The 24,323-nt window shown below is 36.7% G+C and overlaps 1 protein-coding gene across 1 annotated transcript in view; it reads left to right on the forward strand.

Annotated features, from left to right (window-relative positions):
* The first annotated feature begins 8,390 nt into the window (after positions 1–8,390).
* LOC143673299 (uncharacterized) overlaps positions 8,391–24,323 on the forward strand; it is a 53,314-nt gene continuing 37,381 nt past the window's right edge. The window contains exons 1-6 of the mRNA XM_077147612.1: positions 8,391–8,695; positions 11,249–11,308; positions 19,494–19,634; positions 21,593–21,730; positions 22,524–22,661; positions 23,709–23,793. Coding sequence (XP_077003727.1) covers positions 8,668–8,695; positions 11,249–11,308; positions 19,494–19,634; positions 21,593–21,730; positions 22,524–22,661; positions 23,709–23,791 — 588 coding nt within the window. The 5' untranslated portion in view covers positions 8,391–8,667 and the 3' untranslated portion in view covers positions 23,792–23,793. The remainder of the gene's footprint in view (positions 8,696–11,248; positions 11,309–19,493; positions 19,635–21,592; positions 21,731–22,523; positions 22,662–23,708; positions 23,794–24,323) is intronic.

The following is a 24,323-nucleotide window of genomic DNA, read 5'->3' on the forward strand; positions in this document are numbered from 1 at the left end:
ACTATAGATATATAGTCCTTTTAAATCTGCAGTTGCTTTACTAGGAATTTATCTTATAGAGATGACTGCACATGCAAGAAATGATATAGTCTTTAGATATTAAATGAGGCAATTTTTTTTTTGCATGGGTAGGCACTGGAAATCAAATCCGGGTCTCAGGAATGACAGGCAAGAATTCTGCCACTGAGCCACCTTTTCACCAGCCCAAGACAATTTTTTTTGAAATAGCAAAAGATAAGAAACAAAGGTTCCAGAAATAAGGAAATGATTAAACTATTATGCACAGCCACTGATTAAAAAAACATATAAGATTTCTATATATTAAATAATTCTATATTGCTCTGGAAAGACACCAGAACACAGTCAAATTAAAATGCAAGTTGAATATAATGTTATTGTTACTACTACCTTCTGTGAAAGAGAAGAGAGAAAATTAGAATTAATGGCATTTTTTCTCGATTTTGCATAAGAAACATTGAAAGCATATCCAAGAAAATAATAAAATGGTTACTTGAAGGAAGGTTGGAAAGTGTAATTGTTTGGACATGGATGGGAGCAGGACTTCTCGGGGAATATTTTTAAATATTATTTTGATTTTTGAAATATGTAAAGAGTATTTATTTTTTAAAAGTGAATTAATTAAAATAAATCTATAGAAAAATTAAGTACTGAGTGATTAATTGAATGGATATGGTGGAGGATGAATCATTTGAGTATCTAAGATCCTCAGTGTTTGAAATTTCATCCAGGTAGACAGTGAACTTTCTATGGAAGCCAGTAGGTTGGATGGAGAGGATTATTTTGAGGGCAAGTATTCAAGAGTTTGATGATTGTTAATAATGAATAGAAAGAGAGTTTTCACAAGTTGCTAGAGTAATTGTCTTGATATACCTCTCAGTAAGCCTTGTCATTAAACCAAAGCATGGATGATAGGTTCCCCTGTACAAGTTTGTAGTGATATTTGATCAAGAGCAGTCACCTTAAAAATGGGATGCCCATGGCAGAACTTCTGCTCTCTTGCTAATATGTTTTATGTGAAGGGAGCAATTGCAAAGAAGAAATACTGTCATGAATAAAATAATAACATATGGAAATCTTTATTTGTTTTCACAATGCTGCACTCCATCTGATCCTAGCAAAGAATGACTGTTAAGAAATCCCCTGCCCTTTCGTCTCCTGGGGAGAAGGACCTCTTTTCCTATATGACTAAGATAAGTCTTGTAGATGAACCCCTGTTTGTCTCTGACAAGGCAGGACACAGACTCTCCAAATTCCTAATCTTTGTCTAATAAATGATTAGCTGAAATCTTTCTTCCCACTGACCAATCTTTATAAAATGCCTATTAAGCTGACTCGATCAGACATTAGTTAGGTTTTTCTCCTGCACACCAGTCCTTGAAATTTGAATTGACCCTGAGAATAAGAAAACATTAGGATGCTGAACAACTTCTCCTCAAGAAGCTCTCCAAAAAATATGCTAACCAGGCCCACCCCCCCCACAATTCCTGCTTAACTGTCTGATCACAGCACCTACTCAGCCCACTCCCCCACACTCTATATCCTCTAGTCTTGTTTACTACTCCTAATAAAAGAAAAGCTCTTTTCTGCCTGACCTTGTAACGCTTGTAGATTTTGTTGTTGGAGGGCTTGCCCTATTGCAATAGGCTCCCTCCCCCTACTGCAGTATTTCCCCTTGATAAAAATCCTTCATTATTAATGCCTGAACTTTCTTTTTCTGCAGCATTTTATGTATTTTGTTTTGCATATTAACACCTGTGGTGGTGCTTGCTCACATAAATTGAAATTTAAAGGGGACAAGGGCTATGTGAGGCTGTAGATAAAAATTTGAGATCCATCTGCACAGAGGTGACAGCTGGAGTTATGAAGTAAATGAGAGTTTTCAGAATAGCTTGCAAAGAGAAGAGTATAGTTTGAACTAGAAACTTTAGTCATATTTGCAGTTTCAGGAAAATTAAGAAATTATAACAGAGGGGAAAAATGTAAGAAATCTGTCTTCCCTTTTTTTCCCTTTCCTTTTTTTTAGTCAAACCACCAACTACATGAAGAAATTACTTAATATATAAGTGGTTAAAAAGCCTCAGAGTGCAGCAGAAATTGCATTAGAAATCAAGAGACTTGGAACCTCCTTCTATCTCTGTCTATAATGATCTCTTTGACACAAAGTAATGTTCTTTCCCCATCTGTTAAATAATGGAAGTGAAATTGATGTCCTCAAGATATTATTCATCTCTAAAAATCAATGAATCTTGTGAAATAAAAGTTCTACTTTATCTTCATCAAGGTTCAATGGTTTTTGTAAAAAATTAAATGGATCCCCCAAAATTTCACATCTTGGTGCTAGGCAGTTAGAACTGATGCCTCTGTTAAGAGATTCATGCTTGCAAACCATCTATTAGTAACTATCTCCTGTGGTGATTGAGCTAGTTTATTAGAAATAAGTAGCACATTACTTTTTCCTAGTATACAAACTTCCCTAAAGAAACTTAACTAAAGGCAATTTGATACAATGAAATGTTAAATATCCTTTTATCACCATAGGAAGTTAAGTTTTTATGCCACAGGTATTAAAAGACAGCCAGCTCCAGAAAACAGATACAACTTTTTGCATCTTGCCTGCTACAGCAGCTGTATTAAAGTACATTTAAAACAAAGAGGAGGGAGACATATTCATTGAAACAGCAATGCCAATTTTCAAGAGAATTTTTGAGAAGCAATTCTTTCATAAGACTGCCAAAGACAAATGAGAATTGTCACTGTGGGCTCCTAAAACTTAAAGAAAGGAAATTGACTAAAATTACTTCCATCATTAAAATTAAGCACTATGTGTAAATATTTCAACAGAATATGTGCTAAAGGCAAATGCTTTCAAATTGGTTTTACCAAGTCGTTATTGCTAAATGCTGACTTTCCAAGCTAAATGGGGTTATAATTTCTTAACAAATTAGCTTAAGTTTAGTATAAGCATAGTTTATGCAAAAATACTGAGCACATAGCCAAGCCTTGACATATATTCATTGAGTGTTAATCATCCAAGCGCTGCATTAAGATTTTCATCATTTAATCCTCTATTACAGGTTCAATGTGATTTTTGTTACTTCACTGTCTTCTTGCATATGGTAATTCTTCGAGAAAAAAGTTAACATTTCCTGTAAACTTTTGTGGGAGCAGCTTATTTTTCCCTATGAATACCGCTATGTCAAAGCCTGTAAATTTGCATGCGGCATTCAAAATAACATACCTAGTGTGGCTTTCTCTACATTTATTCTCCTATAACTTCTGGTAGTGGTAAGGAAGCAGAGTACATTTCCTGGTCTGTTGACACAGGCAGAGAATCTTCCTGACCATTTCTTAGATCCTACCCACACTCTAGCTGCTGATGGAGCCACTTCCTTGTATCCCAGAAGGAGAGGTTCTCACCATAGATTTCTAATATTCTTTCTCTCTTCTCACCACTACCCAAGATCACCTCTCATCTAATTGAATAGTTCTTCAATTTTTATTATAGGCATTAGCCTTTGAGATTTTCTAGCTCTTCTTTAATTGGTTTTGTCAGTTATATTTTTTAAAAATTTACATGTCAGTTTTCAAATTTATTGGCACAAAGTTGATGATATTTTCTTATTTCTTATTATTCTTGTCTGTGGCTATAGTTATGACCCCTTTCTTATGCAAAAAATATTTTAAGGGGTGCAAGGGTAATTCAGTGGTAGAATTCTTGCCTGCCATGCAGGAGACCTAGGTTTGATATGTCTCTGTGTTTTTTAAATAGTCCATAATTTCAGATATTTGCCTACTTTGTCTTCTCAAACTATTAATTCTTTATTGACATTCTCTTTTGGTACTTTTCATTTCACTGCTTTTTGCTTTCATTTTTGTTTTCCATTCTTTCTATTCTTTTTTTTTTTTAGATTTTATTCTGTTTGGTTTTTTCTTTCCTCACTTGTTCATTTTCAAGTTGGGCCTTCCACTATTCTCATTAATTCATAATTCATCTATTTTTATAGGCATTTAAGCTATATATTTGCCTAAAGTACTTCATTTGCTTGATGTTGCAAGCATTGATATATAAGATTTTCATAATCATTAAATTCTAACCTGTTTTTATTTCTGTTAAAATTTGCTGTCATTATTTTTAAATATCCAATTATGTTAAGATCTTTAAATTTACCATTTCCTTATTAACCTCTAACTTCATTGTACTGAGTCAGAACATGTAGTCTGTGTAATGCTTACTTTTACAGTTTAACATTGAAGTTGAGTGAAACTTCCTTTACGGCCAATCAATGATCATTTTGTATTGTAAATGTTCCATTTGAGCTTGAGGGGAATGTCTATTTGATATTTTGGAGAATAAAATTGTACACACACACATTAGATTAAGTATACTAATTATTGAATTATTCAGGACAAGACAATCTATGCTGTTACTAAAAAAAAAGGCCTCTCAGTGGTTCAGTTAATATTGAATATTGATATATTTTGTCATTTTTCTATGATTTAATTTTCTTATTACTTTTTGCTGTTCTATGTTTCTTTTTTTCCAATTTCCCTCATATTTAAATTACTTTGGTCTTAGGGCAATAGCACTCTCTTGGTATTCTCTGTCTCTGATTGCTGATGTTATAATCCCAGCAGACACCATCTGATGTGGACCTGCCTCCAATATGCTCCTTCCCAAGTGCTCAGCTGCAGAAATCCAGGTTCTTAGATTTACCAATCACACTGCTAGTTTGCAAGCATTTCCATGAGAAGTCTCCAAACTGCTAAAAGTCCAATGTTCCCACAGAGTTGTTCTTCTTTCAGGCATAGTACTACAACATCATTATTTAATAAATATGTCTTCTCCTCTGCTTATTTTTCTTTCCTCATGTAAACCCTATTATGTGGATGTTAACATGTCTACAGTTATCCTCCTTAAAATTTAGATTTTAATACAATTTATATTTCTTTATTTTTTTCTGAGGATACTTGCACTGAATTTCATCATTATATTTGAAATGCCTTTAATTGGTGGCATGAAAGCAGGCTTTCTTAAATTCTGCCCCTTGAGCCTAACAAAATTAATAATGAGAATCAAAGATTGATACTCAAGCTACAGAAGTAAATAATTATTACAAATCTATATGTTACAAAAGTTATAATTATATAGTGATGTGGGCTTAAAGTTATAGTTCTTTTAGATTTTTAATACTGTAAAGATTTCCCCCAAATAAAATTACAGGGCCCTGAGAGAGCCAGGTAAAACTGTTTACATATAAAGATAAAGGCCAAAAATTAGAGTGAGCCATAGTTAAGCAAGAAGCATTCTATCAGTGATGGGGAAGGGAAGGAGAAGTTGGAAGCTGTGGAATTTAGCCATTTTTTCCCTAGAAACTATCTCCCAAACTCTGAATAATACCTTGGAAATGAGAAAAGGAAGAGAATAAACTGGGAAAAGTTAGTTTAATGTCTTAGAGAGGCTGGCTGTGGAAAAACGAGCTAAAAGAGAGGAGGTGGGGAAGAGAGAGAGGATAGAGGGAGGAAGGGAGTATGGAAGGAAATAAGGAAGAGGGCAGGAAGGGTTGAAAGGAGGGGATAAAAGAAGGAAAGAAGGAAGGAAGGAAAGGAAGAAGGCAGAAGGAAGGAGGAGGTAAGAATAAAAAGACAAACTAGAATACTCTCACCTGAATGCTGCAGGGATGAATGAAACAATGCAGAAATAACTTTAAAAAAACTGAGAACCATGGGAATGGTACTAAGAATCCAAGGGAAGAGTGAGGTATTATAAGAGGCTATAATACTGTTGATACCATCCTGGTGCAGGTGGAAGAGACGTCCAGCTGAAAGGGAGAGGATACGGGGAAGATTGGACAGAGGGCACAGGACAGAATATACCAGAATGGTGCACAAAGAAGGAGCCAATGGAGTCAGGATTTGATTTTGATATTAAGCCAAAGATATTTAGTACAGAGCTTTCATAGGTAGGGGGTGGGAGAGCAGGATAGAGAACTTTAGAAAAGGTTCCATATCCCTCACACACTTATACACCTATCATCTATCCACTTTCATCTATCCACTTTCACTCTGCCACAGTCATAAAGTTTAGCGGCCCCTTTCATCACGTTCATGGCTTGATTTCCTTTATGCCACACTGTCCTCTCCCCTTCCTTTATATTCTCACTCATAGTCATTTGCTTATATCTTCTCAAGCTTCCACTTTTGCATACTCCTTATCTCACACAATTATCCCCATATGTTTTAGCTTGCCATATGTTATAAAAAATTCTGGTGATTGGTTGACTTAAGTCACAGACATTTATTTTCTCACACTTTTGTAGGCTAGAAGTCCAAAACCAGGGTATCATCAGGATCATGCATTCTCTGGTGTCTGCAATGTTCTGCTGGTGACTGGCTAGAAATCCATATTTCAACCTCTCCCCACATCATGTGGCCATCTAGACCCTTCTGTCTCCTACTGCTGCTATGTCCAGATTTCCTCTGCTAATAAAGATTTTCATGTTACTGGATTAGGGCCTATCCTGGATTCCATTTGGCATCCTCTAGATTCTATTTACAAACAAGTTCACACTCACTGGACCAGGATTAGGTCTTGAACATGTCTTTGTGGGGACAAGATTCAATGCATAACACCATACTTACTCTCTTACATTCACTTTTTCTTGTTATTATAGGGTGGTGCACTTATATGTGTGCCATTCATATGGTACACTTACACTTTATTTTAACTTCTTTGGAACTTATTTTTTTGTAATTACAATCCATGAAGGCATCAACATCTCTTATTCACCTCTCTGCCATCTTAATTGCTAACACTTTTAGATATTCAAATGTTTCCATGGTCCTATAACCATCTTCCTCTCACATGCATACTCTCTTAAGCCGGTGTGTGTCACCAATTCTTAGGAACACATTTTTAGCCCTATAATCTCATACAGATAACATACAATATCTAAACTATAGCATGAGAAGTACATATTTTTTATACTATATATCCAACTAATAGTCACAATCCACGTGACTATGACACACCGTTTACACATGTAACACCTGAGTCTAGGTTTCATGGGAACATCTGGAGACACAGAGAGACATAACACTTAAGCTATCCACACAAAAACAAACACTTATCACACCCACAACCTCTATACATCCAGTATTAACACTTACCATAGACATAACACATGTTACTCCCAATTTCACAACACAGAATACACAGGCATACTCACACAATCCAAACACTGACAAATACTTCACTTTCCTGTACTCCCAATACCACACATTGTACCAAATATAATTAAAGTTTTGGATGAGTAATGAAGGGGAAAATTTGATTGTAGAGTTGGTAAATATTTTGTACAAGGAGAGGGCCATGAGTTCTTAGAGAGATGTTATTTCCTTAGGAATCAAACTGTTGATTTATTTGAGCTTCTAAACCCACTGGAATAGGGCCTGTGACAATAAATATGGAAGGACATAGAAGGAAAAGAATGACTTTTAAGAGGCTGAGCTCATTGGTAGGTGGGGGAAAGATCTAGTGACAGTACCTATTAGGGGTAAAGGAGATTGAGAGAGGCCTGGTCATGGACAGGTTCCAATAATGCTGAGGTTGAAAGTATACCAATATTACCCCTAAAAGAAAAGGTCGATTCATTGGTAGATTGGAGCTGACCCCAGAATTTGAACTTTAGATTGGGCCTAGCTATTCGTAGCTGATGTGGTCTGAAGACTGGAACAGGGTCACATAGAGAGATCTTTCAGTGTTGACAAGAACAGAGTTCCTGATGAGGGACAGGAGATGTGAAGCCAGGAGCTTTCCTCTTCACCAAAATGCTGCTTCTCTTGGAAAGTACAAAGAAAAGAATGACCAAAGACATGGTGTCTACATGTAAAATGCTTGGGACTGTTCCTGATAACGGCAGGAATTCAATAAATGTTTGAGTCTTATGAAATTATGAACTATTTTCAAGTCTATGCCTATACCCTAACACAAACTTATGTTAAACTTTTATTTATACATGAGTTAAATAGTAATAATAAGGTATATCACTGACTATTTTGTGTGAGCTAGATGGAGTCTGTTAGATACTGTCATATCACTGTGGAGATACCTTGGATACAGGAAATAATTTCCTTTAAGTCTAGTTACCTATCTTCTAATTTTGATTAGAAAATGGAAGATATAAAAGTCAAGTTAATGATAGTCTTCACTGGTAAAAGGAACCACCCCAGCTCTGGGATGCGGTCAGCCTGTCTCCCTCTGAGTCCCAGTTGAGTGGCTGAAATGCATTGATGTCACAGAATCTTGCCTTACTGGTGATCATTTGCATCATAAAGCCCTGTGGGTGACTGAGCATTGGCCATACCAGTGATCTGGTGAGGCGGCAGTTGCTCAAGTGACTAGATGCTCTTGAGTACACAAATTTGATACTGAGCTAACATTAGCTGATTCTTCGAGAGTTAAGAACAGAATTTCAGGGAGAAAAGGACCCGATTCAAGTCCTTTCCAAAGAGCTGAATCATGAAAAGGAAACAAAAAAGGAAACGTCTGGAAACCACGGACTCCCAAGAAATTGTGAAGACATCACCAAGTGTGTTGGAAACATATTCTCTGGTTATAACTTCACCAGGAACTGCATCTAAGGAGGGATGAAGAAAGGAATCCTAGTAGTAGAGGGTGAGGTGAAGAGGTGGGTTGGGAGATTAAGGAAGACAGAGAAGCAGATGTTGGTCATTCTGAAGGCCTAGAAGGCCTGAGAGTAAAGAAAAGGATGAGGTGAACCTGCTTCTCTTTCTGTGGCTTAGGGCTTGTGCTAGCCTTCTGAAGTCTTCCCAGGTTACTTTATCATAGACCCAATGGTTAATTAATCAAAGGCTTTTTTCCTCACAAAACCCATGTCCCTCGATTTTATTTCTGCCTAAGGGCATTAGGTAAGTAAATGATGTTGTCTTAATTGTCTTAATTAGAAGTTTTCTAATGCTTTCTTCTTTTAAAGAAGAAGAAAGTATGGCTCATTGAACTGAGGGAATAATTTTTTAAGAAGTAAAGTTAGGACCCTGAAAACCTGGTTATGCAGAGATAAGAATACAATCTTATAAAGGATTTATTTACTAAAGAGTAAAAATTGTCCTATACTATGAGTATTTAACCATGGGGCTTCTATGTGAAATGTTGTTACTGGGCAAAGGCCATGGATTCTTTTGCCCAAAGTGCTCAATAACCAATTTCTGAGATGCTAGGGTTTCAAAGAAAGAGTTTATTACTAAGCACACAGTAGGAGAGTAGTAGGGAGTCTAAAATCTGTCTCCCCAAGTTTAGGAGGGTCAAGGTTTTAAGATTTTAGCAAGGGGAGATGAGGACATTTCAAATAGCAAGTTCAAAGCAGAAAAGGAGACAGTGTCATCATTGTTGTTTCAATAGGGGAACATGAATAGAAAAGAGATGAGACAGCTATCACTTCAGTAGTAAAAGTATAATCCCAAAGGAAGGGAGTCAAGTGAGATTTCAACAGTAGAGTTTAGCAGATATGACTTAAAATATCTGGGACAGCGGCTAGTTAACGGTAACTTCAAATGCTTCATGATCATTAGGACCTTTGCCATGTAAGCAAATGACCAGATAAAAGGAGTAACAGCTCTTAGTCACAAAGGCACAAGATGAGGGCTTTTAAAATCATTTCAGATATCAGGGTAGCTGAATTAGAGTTTAGGGAATTTCAGGTATTCCCCTCTGTCTACTCCAATACCCCAGAAAGCAAAAAGGAGTATGAGGCAGGCCACCGTGGCTCAGCAGGCAGGGTTCCTGCCTGCCATGCCAGAGACCCTGTGTTTGATTCCCGGTGCCTGCTCATGTAAAAAATACAAAGGAACATGATTCAGTAATTAAAATTACCCTTAAATCTTAATTTCTTGTTTCAATATAGACATAAACAGGAAACAGTACACATACAGAAAACATTGTTAAACCGCAGTTAAAATTTAATGGTTGAATTGAGGATCAGAGTCAGACCCTTTCCTAAAACATGGGAAAGATTTAGTCCTGGTTTCTAAGGAAGTTAAGAGTAAACAAGTAACCTTAAGATGGAGGACCATTGCTTAGTGGTGGGTGGAGAGAGAATAGAGCCAATCCCAAATTATAAATGTTGGCTCATACTCCTGAAGAGACCCTGAGATTTCCAACAATGTTTGGCTGCTTTGTATATTGAGACTGGGCCCTGGAAGAAGTCTGGAGAGTGAAGCTTCTTCATTTCATGGGTCCAAATATTTAGAAAAGGTTGATGGAGAAAACAGTTTGCAATTATTTTCTTCTTCTTACCAAACTCTGCTGCACAGGGAAAGGGGCAAATAAGAGGTGGTGGTATGAAGAGAGATATAATCCAAGTGTAAAGTTGTATGGGACATCATGGTTCATACCTGGCATACCTTCAATAATGCATATCCAGAGTTCTCACTGAGTGTATTGAGTGTTCACTTTGAGACATACAAAGCCCATACACCTCTTCACATGTAACCACATATGGCTCACAAATCAGTCAGGGAATGTTAAGCATTAATGCCTAACATAATTGGTCACTTACAATTACCAGTACAATTCTTTTCTTCTCAAAGCACATTACAACACTTCCTGTACTAGTTAAATTAGTATAGTAACCATTGCACAAATGTATTTCTTGCTTACACAAAAATTCAGCAAATATGTCTAGGTTAATAGGGCAATTCTCCTCCATGAGGCCCCAAGCTAATGGAGACCTGTAATCACTGACGTGCAGCTTTCAAAGTCCACCTGGGTTATCAATATCTCAGTCAGCTAGAAAAGGAAAAGGCATGGAAAGACAAGGAAGAGGATTTTATGGCAATGTCTGGAAATGGCAAAGGTCATTTGTACACATTATACATTACAGAAAGTTTATTCACATGGTCAGAATTATCTACAAGGGAAGTTGATAAAAAAAACTAATCTAGTAGTATACCTAGGGAGAAAGGAGACAATCCAATTTACAAAGATGACACATTGTGCAAATCCACCCATCCATGACACATATTGACACAACAAATATTATTCTACTTTTAAAACTTTCAGTGATAGGAACCGGACTACACTATCCATTGACATGAAAGCCCTAGGTATTAACTGTATGTATCACAAAGTAGACGTTCAACAATTGTTTAATGGATGAAAAGATGCACATGAACAACATCTCTCTTATTTAATTTTTTTTTAATTTCCCAGAGAAGTTGAAAGTGACATATGCTGTGCAGTGTGAACACAAAGAGATGGTCACAACCCAAGGTAGGAAAGCACGGGGGACTTCCTCCTCCTGTCAATACTTGTCCTACATCTCATTTGAACAAAAATTCACTGGTACTGGGAAGGAGAGCCTACTAAAGCTGATGCAGAAGGGAATGTAGGATCGAAGCATGGCTTAGAATTAAGCTGAGTGGCTCAGGTCATCAACTGATAGAGGCTGCCCAGCCCAGGAAGAAACTGAAAATGCTTCTCTATCTTCTACAGTAAATGCTCAGGAGAGCAGCAATAGAAGCAACATATTGCAAGGGATAAACACCTGAGAGGCCTGGAGAAAGCTAGAGGAGGTCAGTGGAGACCAAGTTTCTATTTGAGGAAATGGCAGGAAAGGGACAAAGGGATGAGAGTCTCATCAGAGAAACATAAGAGGAGAATATGAATATGAACTAGGAGAATTAATATTATATTGTCAGGAAGAAGTGAAAGTACTTATGGCTTAGGACAGGCCGGAGGTGGAGGGATCCCCTAGAGCTGGACATGAGGTGCTAAACACATACACCCAGTTCAAGGCTCCCAGACAGGAAACAATTTCCTCCATCTTTGTCTTCAAGAGTAAAATGCAACTCTTTGCATAGGACTCTAATGTAACTGAGGCAGGCATGGTGGAATAAGGGAGAGATATTGTAAGACCTGTTCAGGCTTAGGCTCCCAAAGTGTCCCATGTTAAAAACATGCATCTTCACCGCATCACATCCATATGTCATCATAACTAATGTTTTTACACTCATCCCTGCACAATCCCACCCAGCAATTCATATCCTTTCCCCTCATTTCCTTACAGTCCTCCACATGTATCTAGATGCTTATTAAATGTTACATTATACACTCACATTCTTATTTCACCATTTTTCCTTCCCTATAGAGTCAACCCCCTCTTTTGAGGGGAGTCAATGAGCAGCATCTCCAGTTTCTATTCTCTTATTTTCTTTTCCCAATTTTCTATTTTGCAAAATTTAAAATTTGTGGAAAACTTAAAGGGATGATACCACAAATATGCCCATAGCTTTCATTTTTCACCTAGATACAAAACTTTAAAATTTTTGCCTATCTATTTAAGAATAACTTGAAAATAAATTGATGTTACAGCTTTCACCACTAAGCATTTTTAGGACATAAGACATAAAAAAAGAGAAGAAAATGCACTCTTTTACATTGTCCCATCTACAAAAGATATTATAAAGATGTACTTTCATTTATCTCCTCTTGAAATTATGCTATTACTGTTGTGTATGTTAATCTTATACATATGTATGTACATATATATGCATGTATAATCTTATATACAAATGTAATCTTATATATATATAGAATGACAATTTTAAAAATTATTTTTAATTTAGATTTGTTCAGATACTACGTTTTCCTTGATTTTCATTTCTTCTTGCATCCGGGTTTTTTCTGGGCTTCCTTATATTATCATTTTCTTTCTGCCTAAATATTTTACTACTTATTTCTGTGAGGGACTGTAAGAAATGTTTTGTTTCATTTGCATTTTCATCTGAGTCCTAAACTATAGTTTTGTTCTTCCTGTTCCATGAATCTTCCAAAATCTTTGTTCAGTTTTTCAGTCTCTCATCCACTATTTTTACTTTTTCCTTTCAAATCTGGATGTCTTTTATTTCACTTTAGTATCCAATTGCCTTGGTTAGAAGCTGTAGTACCAGGTTGTATAGAAATGATAAGAGTAGTCATCCTTATCTTGTTCCTTATCTCTAGGGTTTTTTTTACCATTAAGGTATTAGCTGTAAGTAATTCATAGATTTCCTTTATCAGTGTGAAGAAGTTCCCTTCTTGTCCTAGGTTTTTGAGTGCTTTATCAGGAAAGGTGCTGGATTCTGTCAAACATTCTCTGCATCTATTTAAATAATTATGTAGCTTTTGTCCGTAGTCTTGTTGCTATGGTGGGCTGCATTGATGGATTTTCAGATGTTCACTTACATTCCTGGGGTAAATCCCACATGTTCATGTATTAGCCTTCTTACATGTTGCTGGAATAAGTTTCTAGTATTCTGTTGAGAATATTTGAGCCCATAATCAGAAGACATGTCATCTGTAGCTTTCATTTCTTCTGCTGTCTTGCTTTGGTTTTGTTAGGTCATAATGACCTCAGAGAATCAGGAGGGAAGTATTTCTTTTTCTTCCAATTTTGGAAGATTTTGTGAAGAATTGGTACTGTTATTTAAAGATATGTTAGAATTCAGAAGTGAAGCTGTATCAGCTTGGCTTTTCTTTGTTGGAAGCTTTTTGATTACTAACTCAACCTCTTTATTTTGTTATAGGTTTATTCAGATTTTTCAATATTTCTTGATTCGAGTTTTGGTAATTGTATCTTTCTTGAATTGTGTCCATTTCATGTACCTTATCTTATTTGCTGTACAGCTTCTCATTTGCTTATAATAATTATTTCTATAAGGTTGTTAATAATGTCTTTTTTAATTCTAGTAATTTAAATTTTCTCTTTTTCTTGGTCAGATTATCTAAACATTTGCCAATTTTGTTGATCTTTTCAAAGATCCATTTCTGTTTTCATTGATTTTCTATTTCCTATTTCATTAATCTCTGTGCTAAGTTTTACTGTTTCTTTCCCTCTGCTTCTTTTATATTTAGTTTGCTCTTATTTTTCCAGTATCTTTTGTAAGATGGGTTTTGTTGGATATACTATTCTTGGTTGAGAGGCACTTTCACTCAACACTTTGAATATTTCATCCAATGCAGTGGGATGAAATATTCAAAGTGCTGAGGAAAAGTCAGTTGTCACTCTGTGCATGAACAGTCATTTTTCTCTTGCTGCTTTTATAATTTTGTCTTTATCTTTGCTTTTCAGTATTCTTACTATGATATGTCTAGGTGTGGATCTCTTTTTGTTTGTCCTACTCAGAGTTTATTAAGCTTCTTGTATGCACAGTTCTATAACCCATGTATGTAAATTACTGCTTTCTTTCAAATATGGGACGTTTTCACCATCATTTCAAATAAATATTTTTTCTGTTTCTTTCTCTTGTTGCCATCTTAGATTCCCATCACCTATATATTGGTGAGCTTAATAATAGGCCACAGTTCTCTGAAGCTTTGTTCAACTATCTTCATTCTTTATTTCTCACTGTTCTTTGGATAGCACAATATTTTAAATCTACAAGTTCACTGATTCTTTCTTCTACCAATTTAATTATATGATTGAATCCCTCTAGTGAATTCACATTTGTTTTTGTATTTGTACATTTAAACTCCAAGATTTCCATACTCCAAGATTTCCATTTGCTTTTTGTCTAAAATTTTTATATCATTATTGATATTCTCTATTTGATAAAACACCATCATCATACCTTAATTTACCTCTTTAAGCATGCTTTACTATCATCCTTGAATATATTCATAATGACTGCTTTCAAAACTTTGTCCCTTAAACTTGACACTTGTCCAATTTCCCAGCAGTTTCTGTTACTTCTGTTTTCCTGCAAATGGGTCACACATTCTTCTTTCTTTGCATGTATCAAAATTTTTTCCTGAAAAGTAGGCATTTTAGAACATATTTTGCATTAGTACAATACTGAGCTGTCCTCTCCCTCTAAGCACATTTTAATGTTGCTGTTTTCTTGATTGTTTAGTGATTTGACTTGGAAATTTCTGTGAAGTCTATTTCTGTTGTAGTGAGAAGTCTTTGATATACCTATCCAGAGGGCATAATCAACCTAACATGACAGTGGTTTTAGCTGGACTCTGACCGTGCTCTCCCTGATACCTCTGTTAAATGACTTGCCTTAACTTAAGTATCAAACTGAACTGTTGCACTCCAGTAATTGCTGGTTAATTACTTCATTGTTTCTGACAATTTTCTAAGACATATATTTGCTTCACAGTCTGGCCCAATTTAATTCAGGCCCATTTTCAGGAGTACTTTTTGAGACCAATGTTTCAGGTTTGTTCTCACTCCAGGAGGGCTCCTTTTAGCTCCTTATTTGCTTCCCTCTGGTAAATTAGCTGCCTTAGACTTTAGCTCATTGCTCTCATGGAGCTACCAGCCACCTCCTAATTTTTACCATAAAAATATCTATTGTTTTCAAGAAGGCCTTTCAGCTTACCTTTCTTACACTATGTTTCAAAAAAAGTGAATTCTTTTGGGGAGAACTTCAGAATTCTGTCTTTTTATGTCCTATCTCTCACCCACTGGTCTGTGGGGATGGTAACCTCTGTTTTTTGCAGCTTGCTCCTCCTGGTGTGGAACTTTTGCCCTTTGAGTGAACTCAGATATCAGTAATCAAAGCCCAAGTATTCTTATTCTGGGTTTACCATACATGTCAGGGTTGGGTTGAGTGAAGGGGCCCCCAACATTTCTACTGTACTTGACTGGAATTCAACTAGTGGATCATAGATATGGGAGGGATGAGAAATGCTGTCAGTCGGCCTCTTCCAGGGAAATACTGTAGTCCCTGACTGGATGCTAAGGACACAACCTGGAATGGAACATCCATTATGCTAAGAAATGGGTGGGTCAAGGCTCATCCTCAGGTGTCACATACCGAAGGGTCACATACTTTCACCGTTCTTACTGAGATTTAATAAATTTTCTTGAATAAATATTTATTTTCTTTGTGTCCTCATATAATTTTCTGAGACTCTATGATGATTGTTTTAAATATATTCCTCCAGTTATGGTTGCTTCACTGTGGAGGAGGCACATGCAGTTCCACATAGAGTTGAGTCTCCCTGTCTTTACTTTTGAATGAGAAAATACTGTAGAAGTGAAAGCCTGGAACATATGTTGGGATCTCAACTCTGGTTTCTTTCTGAGAACTTGAACTTGTAAATCCTGTCTTGTTTTTTTTTGTTTGTTTGTTTTTTTCAAACAGTTTTTTGTTGTTTTTGCTGTTGTTTTCCAACTTTTCCAGTTTTCACCAAGAATTTTGGCTCGTCCACCATCCTAGAACACAATCTCTATCTTGTTTGAAATACCAGGTGTTAAATATGTCTTATTCACTTGGCTTCCTGAAAACCACACCACCTTGATTTTCCTCTTAATCATTGTCATTTCTTCCAAAATATTATTTCTTGGCACTCTTCTTCACTGTGGCCTCTAAATATTCTATTGTCCTGGGGCCAACCCGGAAACATCTTCTGTCTTATACACTTCCTTATAACCTCATCTAATTTCATGTTTCACAAAGCTGCGCATATACTGAAGAATCCAAAGGTGTAGTTGCAATATTCAACTCTAAGCTTTATAATACACCTGCCTATTTAACACCTTCACATTAACATCTCAAATTTAACATTTATAACATAAACTCCTGCTTCTTTCTCCTTCAACTGCTCCTCCAACAGTCTTCTCCACTGAAGACTTATTAGCATCACCATACTTTTTATTGCTGAGACCAGAAATTTTAGAATTATCTTGGATTCTTCTTATGTTTGTTCACACACACAATCTTTCAACAAATTCTTTGAGCTTTTCCATTTTTCATCATCTATATTACTATGACACCAGTGGTAGAATCTACTAACATTTCTTGCTTTGGCTCCTGCTAATAGGCTCTAGTCTTCCTCATATTGGCAACAGGAAAGTTAGTGTGAAGCTTTTCAAATGTAAGACATATCATGCCACTTGTTTCTTCAATAGAGCCCAAGTTCATATAGACTGAAATTCAAAATTGTCATGATGGCTACTGAGGTCCTCCACATTATGTACCATTAGCAGCACTCATCCCCTATGCTTCTACTGTAAGCCTTGGATGACTCTTCTTCCTTCGCACCAGCTGAGTGCTGTTATTCAAACATGCCATGCAATTGCTTCTGCATGCCTAATGTTTACTCTGTCTAGACATCCCTTCTCCACCTTGCAGAACACCAATTCTCTCAACAACTTCTGGTTTTACTCATGTCACCTTCTCTATGAGGCTTGAATTGATCATTCTATCTTAATAAGTTACCTGTACTCTGGTCCCCTTTCCTGCTTTATTTTTGTTCAGTAGGATTAGCACTGTTTAACCACCATGTAATTTAATTATGTGTTTTGTTTATTGTATATTTCCATTCACTAAAAGCATACTTCATGGGGATAGTTGTTTTTGTTGTTGTTTGTTTTGTTTTTTTAGTTTTGCCACTGATTTATCTTTAACACATAGAAAATAGTATCAGGCACATATCACATACTCAAATAATATTTGATGAACAGATGAATAATACCTATTCCTGAATGGATATTTTTATTCCCCATTTTCTTCTTACTACTTACTTTCTAAAATATAAATACATTTACCTTAATTTTTATTTTGATGTGAATTATATTAAAGTACACAGAAAAATGCAGATATCACAAGCATACATATTGGATGATTTTTAACAAAGTAAGCACTGATTTTTGCCCAGATAAAGAGACATTATTAAGATCTCAGAATCCTCCTTCTGCTCTATTTTTGTCACCACCATCCAAAGAATAATGATTACTCTTACTTATAAAACCCTAGATTAGTTATCCCTATTTTTGAACTCTATAGAAGTGCACAATATATCCTTTGGGTCTGCTTTTCATTCACCATTACATTTGTGAAATTCATCCATGTTATATGTAATTGTTGTTTATTCATTCTCATTCTGTTTATATTTCATTGCATGAATGTATATTAATTTCTTTACTGTTTCTCCTTAGCTGAGCATTTGGGTTAGTAGTAATAGCCTGGGATATTACCAGTCATGATTTCCTGAACATCATGTTACATGTCATATGCTGTTTAGACACATTTTGTTGATGAATGCCTAAGTTTTAGCTAGGCAATATTATTCATACTCTATCTTAATTCTTCAGAAATCAGACTTTTTTCATCCTTTCATTTTCTTAATTCAATCAGATACTACTGTCCACTTAATCTTATACTCTCTTCTTCTTTAGCTCTTCTCACAGTTCCATATTCTCTACACCCTGATTTTCATAGCCTCATGTCTTTTCATTATTTCCTTAGATCTCACAAATACACTAATTTATCTAATCTTGAAAAATATTCATGCTAATTACATTATGTAGCTGAAGCACAGAATTCCATATCAAACACATACACACCAATCATTAATCATGAAATGGGCAACATACACATGTAAATATATGCAGAAACAGCATGGAAACAAATTGCCCATATCATCTGCACTCACACCAAACTCATCCCATATTTATCTCACAAATATCAACTCAATCATCATTTATATCCTAATCCAGTTTTAACCTAAGTGTTATGAGCTTGTACACACCCAGTACACTGTACTCACCACACAGAATTTTGCTCCACTTTTGGCATAATACACTTATGAGACCCACACTTGAGTGTCAAAGGACAATTGATAATTTTGAACAGTTAAATAATGAGCAGTGAGCATTGACATTCAAAATAGGGACTGGTTTATTTATTCAACAATATAAATAATGTCTTATTCCTTCAACAATATAAATATACCAGTAGTTTCATGTGAGGTTGTAAATCTCTTGAGGTGGGATGGTGAGGTTACTATACAGTGAAAAATGTAGAGAAAGGCAAAGGATACCAGAAATCTTAATGAATGTGAGTAGGTATGAGAAGCTATGAGGCAGTCTCTAAATAAAAGTAGAAAATACTGAAATAAGCCAGTTCTCTGCCCAAGCTAGAGACATACTGTTGAGGAAAATAAATATTTTCTTCAGAAGAGAATTTTGGGAGAAGAATGGTGAGAAAGAATTAAAATGGAAGCAGCTGTTGCAGCTAGAATTTCCTACCCCTAAACAAAGTTCTGTGATTCCCTTAGGAATTGTGTTTCTTCTGAATATAAAATTATGCCCTGGGAACCAAGGACTGGAGTGTGAGACAATCTAGGCTCCCTGAAAGTAGTATTCCAGAAGAAAAATTTGACAAAATAGAAGAAAGCAATAGCTCCATTTTTTCACAAATTCTGACACAATCAGGAATATAACAGTAATGCAACCCAATCCAAATCCTAACACCCAATGATAACACAAAATTTTATGTGTCCATGCACGTTGGGGTTCTAAGATGATGCAGACTTTATTTCTCATGAGGTCAGGGAAAATGTCTGCTCTCAGAACTCAGAACATGATAGATACTCCAAATATTTTATGGTGAAATGGATGAATGAATGAATGAATGAATGATTAAACCCTGTATATCTCTATGACTTCTATTCTATTTTCTAGGGATCACAAACTCATGCAAAGATACTTCACAATTTGGCTCCCCTTTGAAGACTATTAACTCAGCCTGTGAGGAAAAATGTACATCCTCTGTGTCAGAATACTTCTCCTGTGTCTCCTTTTTACCCATGCCCTCTTGTGGTGGTAAGGAAACAGAAGAACTAAAGTCTAGTTAGATAAGGTTGTGGGAGTCTGAGTAGATGTGTCCAGCTCTGACTCTCTGCTCAGGCACTGACAGAAATGTGTACTTTGGTCTTATTCACAATTTTCTTCTCCTTTTCTTTCAGTCAGTGCCTAGGTTTCTTTCTCTGGACTAACAACAGTAACCCATCAAAAAATGCTTTTATCTTTTTAATTTTTGTGCATGTGTTGGGGAAAAATTCCATGGATATCCTTTAGGAAAAGTAACATCTTTTACAAGACTGTACCAGTTCATGGGTACAGTCTCCACAACTGATATATTTCAATTAAATCTAAAAATGAAAAATTAGCACAAAGTAGAACTGTAGCTAATAATAGATTAGTAATATCCAGCAGTAGAAAATATGCAAATGTTCTAGGTGGACATTCAACTATGTGAAGAGTGTTCTATATATGATGCTTTGCTGAAGATGAGTTCACAATCAAAAATTGCAAAACACAACTGTAAGGCCGAGTCTGCAAATATAACAAACAGCAAGTTTTTACTCCCAAGGAGATAATGTAATTGAACAATGTTATAGGGGAGGTAGATCAATATATCTAAAACTATGAAAGATATAAAAGATACACAATTAAAGAACTATCAAATAAAAAGGAAACCAATTTGAAAAGCAACCAAGAAGTTTTAGAAATGAAGTTTTTTCCAACAAATTATGTAAATTCTCCCAAGCATATCACACTCATACAACCTTCATATATAATGACCATCTCAACCCTATATTCCCTATAAAAAGTTGTTGAGGAAATATGACAGACACAAATGATGCACACATCAGATTTTATTCACTAAACATGATATATTCTCCTGTGAAAACAAATACCACAAACATGAAAATTGTCTTCATCCCCATTCTACAGTGACACTCTACAATGACCCAGATGCAGATTGAATGTGTTTTGAGAAGTAAAAGTTTTGACATAGAGTTGGAAGTTTTCAAACAGAGGAAGGGGCTTAATGTGTTTATGAGATTTTATTTCATGAGGAACATGAATTTACCTAGTCAGTTACTGAAGCCTATGAATTCAGTTCTCTGGTAAAGGGAAATAAGAACAACTAACTGGAGGTTTTCATGATACATTGAAATCCATGAGAGTGCAGCATGCATTCAAAAAATAAGTTGTCCTGGGGCAAAACAACAAGCTAAAATGTACTGATAAATGGGGAAGGTCCTAAGAGAGGTTATCACTATAATAGTTAGAGGTGAGAAACTGAGTCAGGCTCAATGTGGTCAAGGGATGCTGAGAAAGATGGTGTCACTGATGCGGCCAAGTGAAGCTGTACCAGATGGAGCAGGGGGGGCACCTGAGAGGCAATATGTGGCCAATATTGAGAGGTGCAAACTGGAGCCAACCCCAGAGATCTTGTCAGAGGCTGTTACCCAAGCTCAGAATGAGCAGTTCTTACAACACCTGGATCCAACAGGACCCTGAGTATAGATACTTTAGCATGAAGGAGGAGGCAACTGGGAACAATAAATGGAAAGTCAGTGGATTTTTTTCCTGCAAATTCTAACTTCCCCAAGAAGCATTTAGATTTCCATGAAAGAATTGACAACTGACAAACAGCAGCATGTTACTTATAGGCACACATCAAAGTTATTCTTCAGGTAAACAGAAATAGCGATAACAAAGAATACATGCACCTAATTCTATGCCAGGCAGAATGTTCAGCCTCTTATACACTGCACAAAACAACACAGTCTGCTCATCTGTAATCCAGCCCCACAAATTATATCATTCCAATGCATGTGTTTGTATACTGAGATTTTGAAATGCTGAATAGGAGCTAGGCTCTAATCATCACGAAGACAAAGGCCATAGGCATTGTTGTACATGATAGAACTTGACTGTTTACTGAATGCAAGAAATAACATTTGTGTGGTTTTCCTTCTCTTTCCAAGAATTCTCAGACCTGACTAAAGAAAGTCCTGAGCCTGGACCCTCAGGGTTGTTCCAATACAACAGACAGATGGCAGAGAAGGACCCAAATTCAGAATATCACTCCTGTGCATCTTCTGAAGACAATCCCATCCATACCGGTAAAGGTGTGGGGGACAGGTGGGCCTGAAGATGGAGCAGGAGGGAAGGTAGGATAGAATGGCATCCTTGAGATGAAAGTGAGCTCATTTGCTTAGCAACTGGCAAAATTACCCCATCTCTCAAGGACTGGTCCAGGGTCTCTGACCAATCTATGCAAGATTTTCTGTCTCCTTGGGGGAGGCTCCTACTTTAAAATCCAAGATAAATATGGAAACTCATTTCCAGACATGGTATTTGTGACAAGTTGGAAATTTTAATTTGAACACTTCCAACACTATGCCCCGTTACTGAGGAAACCCTCCCCCTCAAAAAGATCATTACCTCTATCTCTATATTTCATCTACCCCATCTCTATCTACATCTACATATGTGCATATCTGTAGCTCTGTGTATGCATGCAAAATTCTTCATAAAACCTGCATTGCATATTGTCTATTTACATAATTCCTTATGAGGAAAATTATGCTGAAAATAATATCCAACATTTAGTGATTTAAAAGTGTATTTTAGAAATGGTATTCTGTCTTCAATACTTTGTATACATCCTCCAAAATAAACATAATATACCCAATCTTACTCATAAGACCTCCACATGCACAGTCATAATAACTGTTATTGTTTACTTACACTTTGGAATTTTTAATTGAGAAAGGTTACTTTCTCTTAACAGCAAGTCCCATGGGTGGAAGCAATGTTTGGCCCAGGGTATCTATTCAGCATGCATTTCTTTCCTGAACGGACACAGAACCCAGCAAATATCACATACCTTAGTGTTTTTATTCAATTCCTCAGAATCCTCGAAGTTTCAAGAGGATGCTTCGCAGCCTGGGCCAGTAATGGTCTCAGTGTGGACTCAGACAGCAAGAGAAAATTACTCTGACTCCGAATATTCATCCTCTGCCTCCAAGATCACACCTGATGAGGACGACGGTAAGGCGATGTGGAGAGGGGCGGGGTGGGGGTGGTGATCTCAGGTTGAGTAAGAATCCAGTTGAACTGCTCAGACCAACCCCTACCTCATTCACTTTCCCCTCAAAATTGGAAACAGTTTCAGGGCAGAGGAACTAAAACTGAGGCCTCTGTGAAGGAAAAAATAGGGACTGCATTGTCAAGAATAGAACTGAGCTCTTTGGCACAAAATCCCAACATGTGAACACTGGCAAGACTGTGGATAAGCCAGTGGAGAGTGCCAATAAAAGCGTGGGAATATTATCAGAACCTCACATCAGCACACACTCATACCCTCATACACACTCGCACGTCTAGACTCCATGCCACCACGGATAGCCTTACTTCTCTTTTTCACTCATCCTCTCAAATACTCATTGCTGCACCCTCCATCCACCCTTCCTATTCCTTAGTGCCAGCATACAGGTGTACCCTTATGCCCTGATTCCCTCAATTCTTCCTCAGACTCACTCTTTTACATCCTCCTCCCACAAACACCTCACATCACAGATGACTTGTTTCAACTCCCTCAGACAAGAACATACCCTAAAAACTCACATACTCTGAAAGCAATGCAATTTCATACGCAGTATTTCTCATCCACATGCTAATTCATCCACAATGCCTTCTGTTCTTCATAGCGCTGTGCATTCTGAGAGCTCATATACTCGTCCTCTAATGCTCTAAATCTTACAGTGTCATGATATAACAGCATACACCTCTGCTGCACTCACTCACAGGTACTGTCACACCACATATCACACATGCACACACTCAATAACCATTGTGTTTTTGGCTCGAACTAGAGCACCCACACAATTTCATGAGGCAGACCTCATACTCATTCTCTATATATTTATACCACATACACATACCTCAAATAACACATGCCACACACAGAATTCTAAAATAGCACACACATGTACTTGTGACCCATGTACTCACAGACATAGTCTCAAGGCCATCTTTTTTCCTACACACTTCTCACACTTAATCAATTTGTCTTATGTTTGAAATTTTATTTCCCAGAAATCTATCAATTACAACATGGTGGCCTCTCTCTCGGATCTTCTGAGATGCCTCAACCCCAGGACTCAGAGCAAGAGGAGTGAAGGTACACTTTTGGCTCTGTCAGCTGAATGCAAAATGTTTGTGTTGGTCCTACAGTCAGGCATTGAGAAAAAAGCATTTGCCAGATCAATAGCTGCATACCATGTACCAGGTAGTGTGTTGATTTGCTCAAGCAATGACACCATATGTGAAAGAGCAGCTGCAACTGGATTCACCAGTTGGTTAAGTTTATGATATTCCACCTTCATCCTCCAAGATGCATCTTTTTTCTGCAAAAGCCAAATAGGAGGGTTGAATGGGGATATGGCGGGCATCACCACCCCGGTATCCTTCAAGTCCTTATGAGTGGCACTAAAATCTGTAATCCTTCCAGGAATACAATATTGCTTCTGATTCATTATTTTGCTAGGTAGGGGCATGTGCTGGTTTGAATCTGTGGTGTGTCCTAGAAAACATGCCCTTTAATCCTCATTCAATATTGCTGGGTGGGATTTTTTTATTATCCATGGAGATGTGACCCACCCAATTACGGGTGATAACTTTTGATTAGATGGTTCCCACTGAGATGTATCA

Source organism: Tamandua tetradactyla, unplaced genomic scaffold (assembly GCF_023851605.1).
Source record: "Tamandua tetradactyla isolate mTamTet1 unplaced genomic scaffold, mTamTet1.pri scaffold_91_ctg1, whole genome shotgun sequence".
NCBI classification, from domain to species: domain Eukaryota; kingdom Metazoa; phylum Chordata; class Mammalia; order Pilosa; family Myrmecophagidae; genus Tamandua; species Tamandua tetradactyla.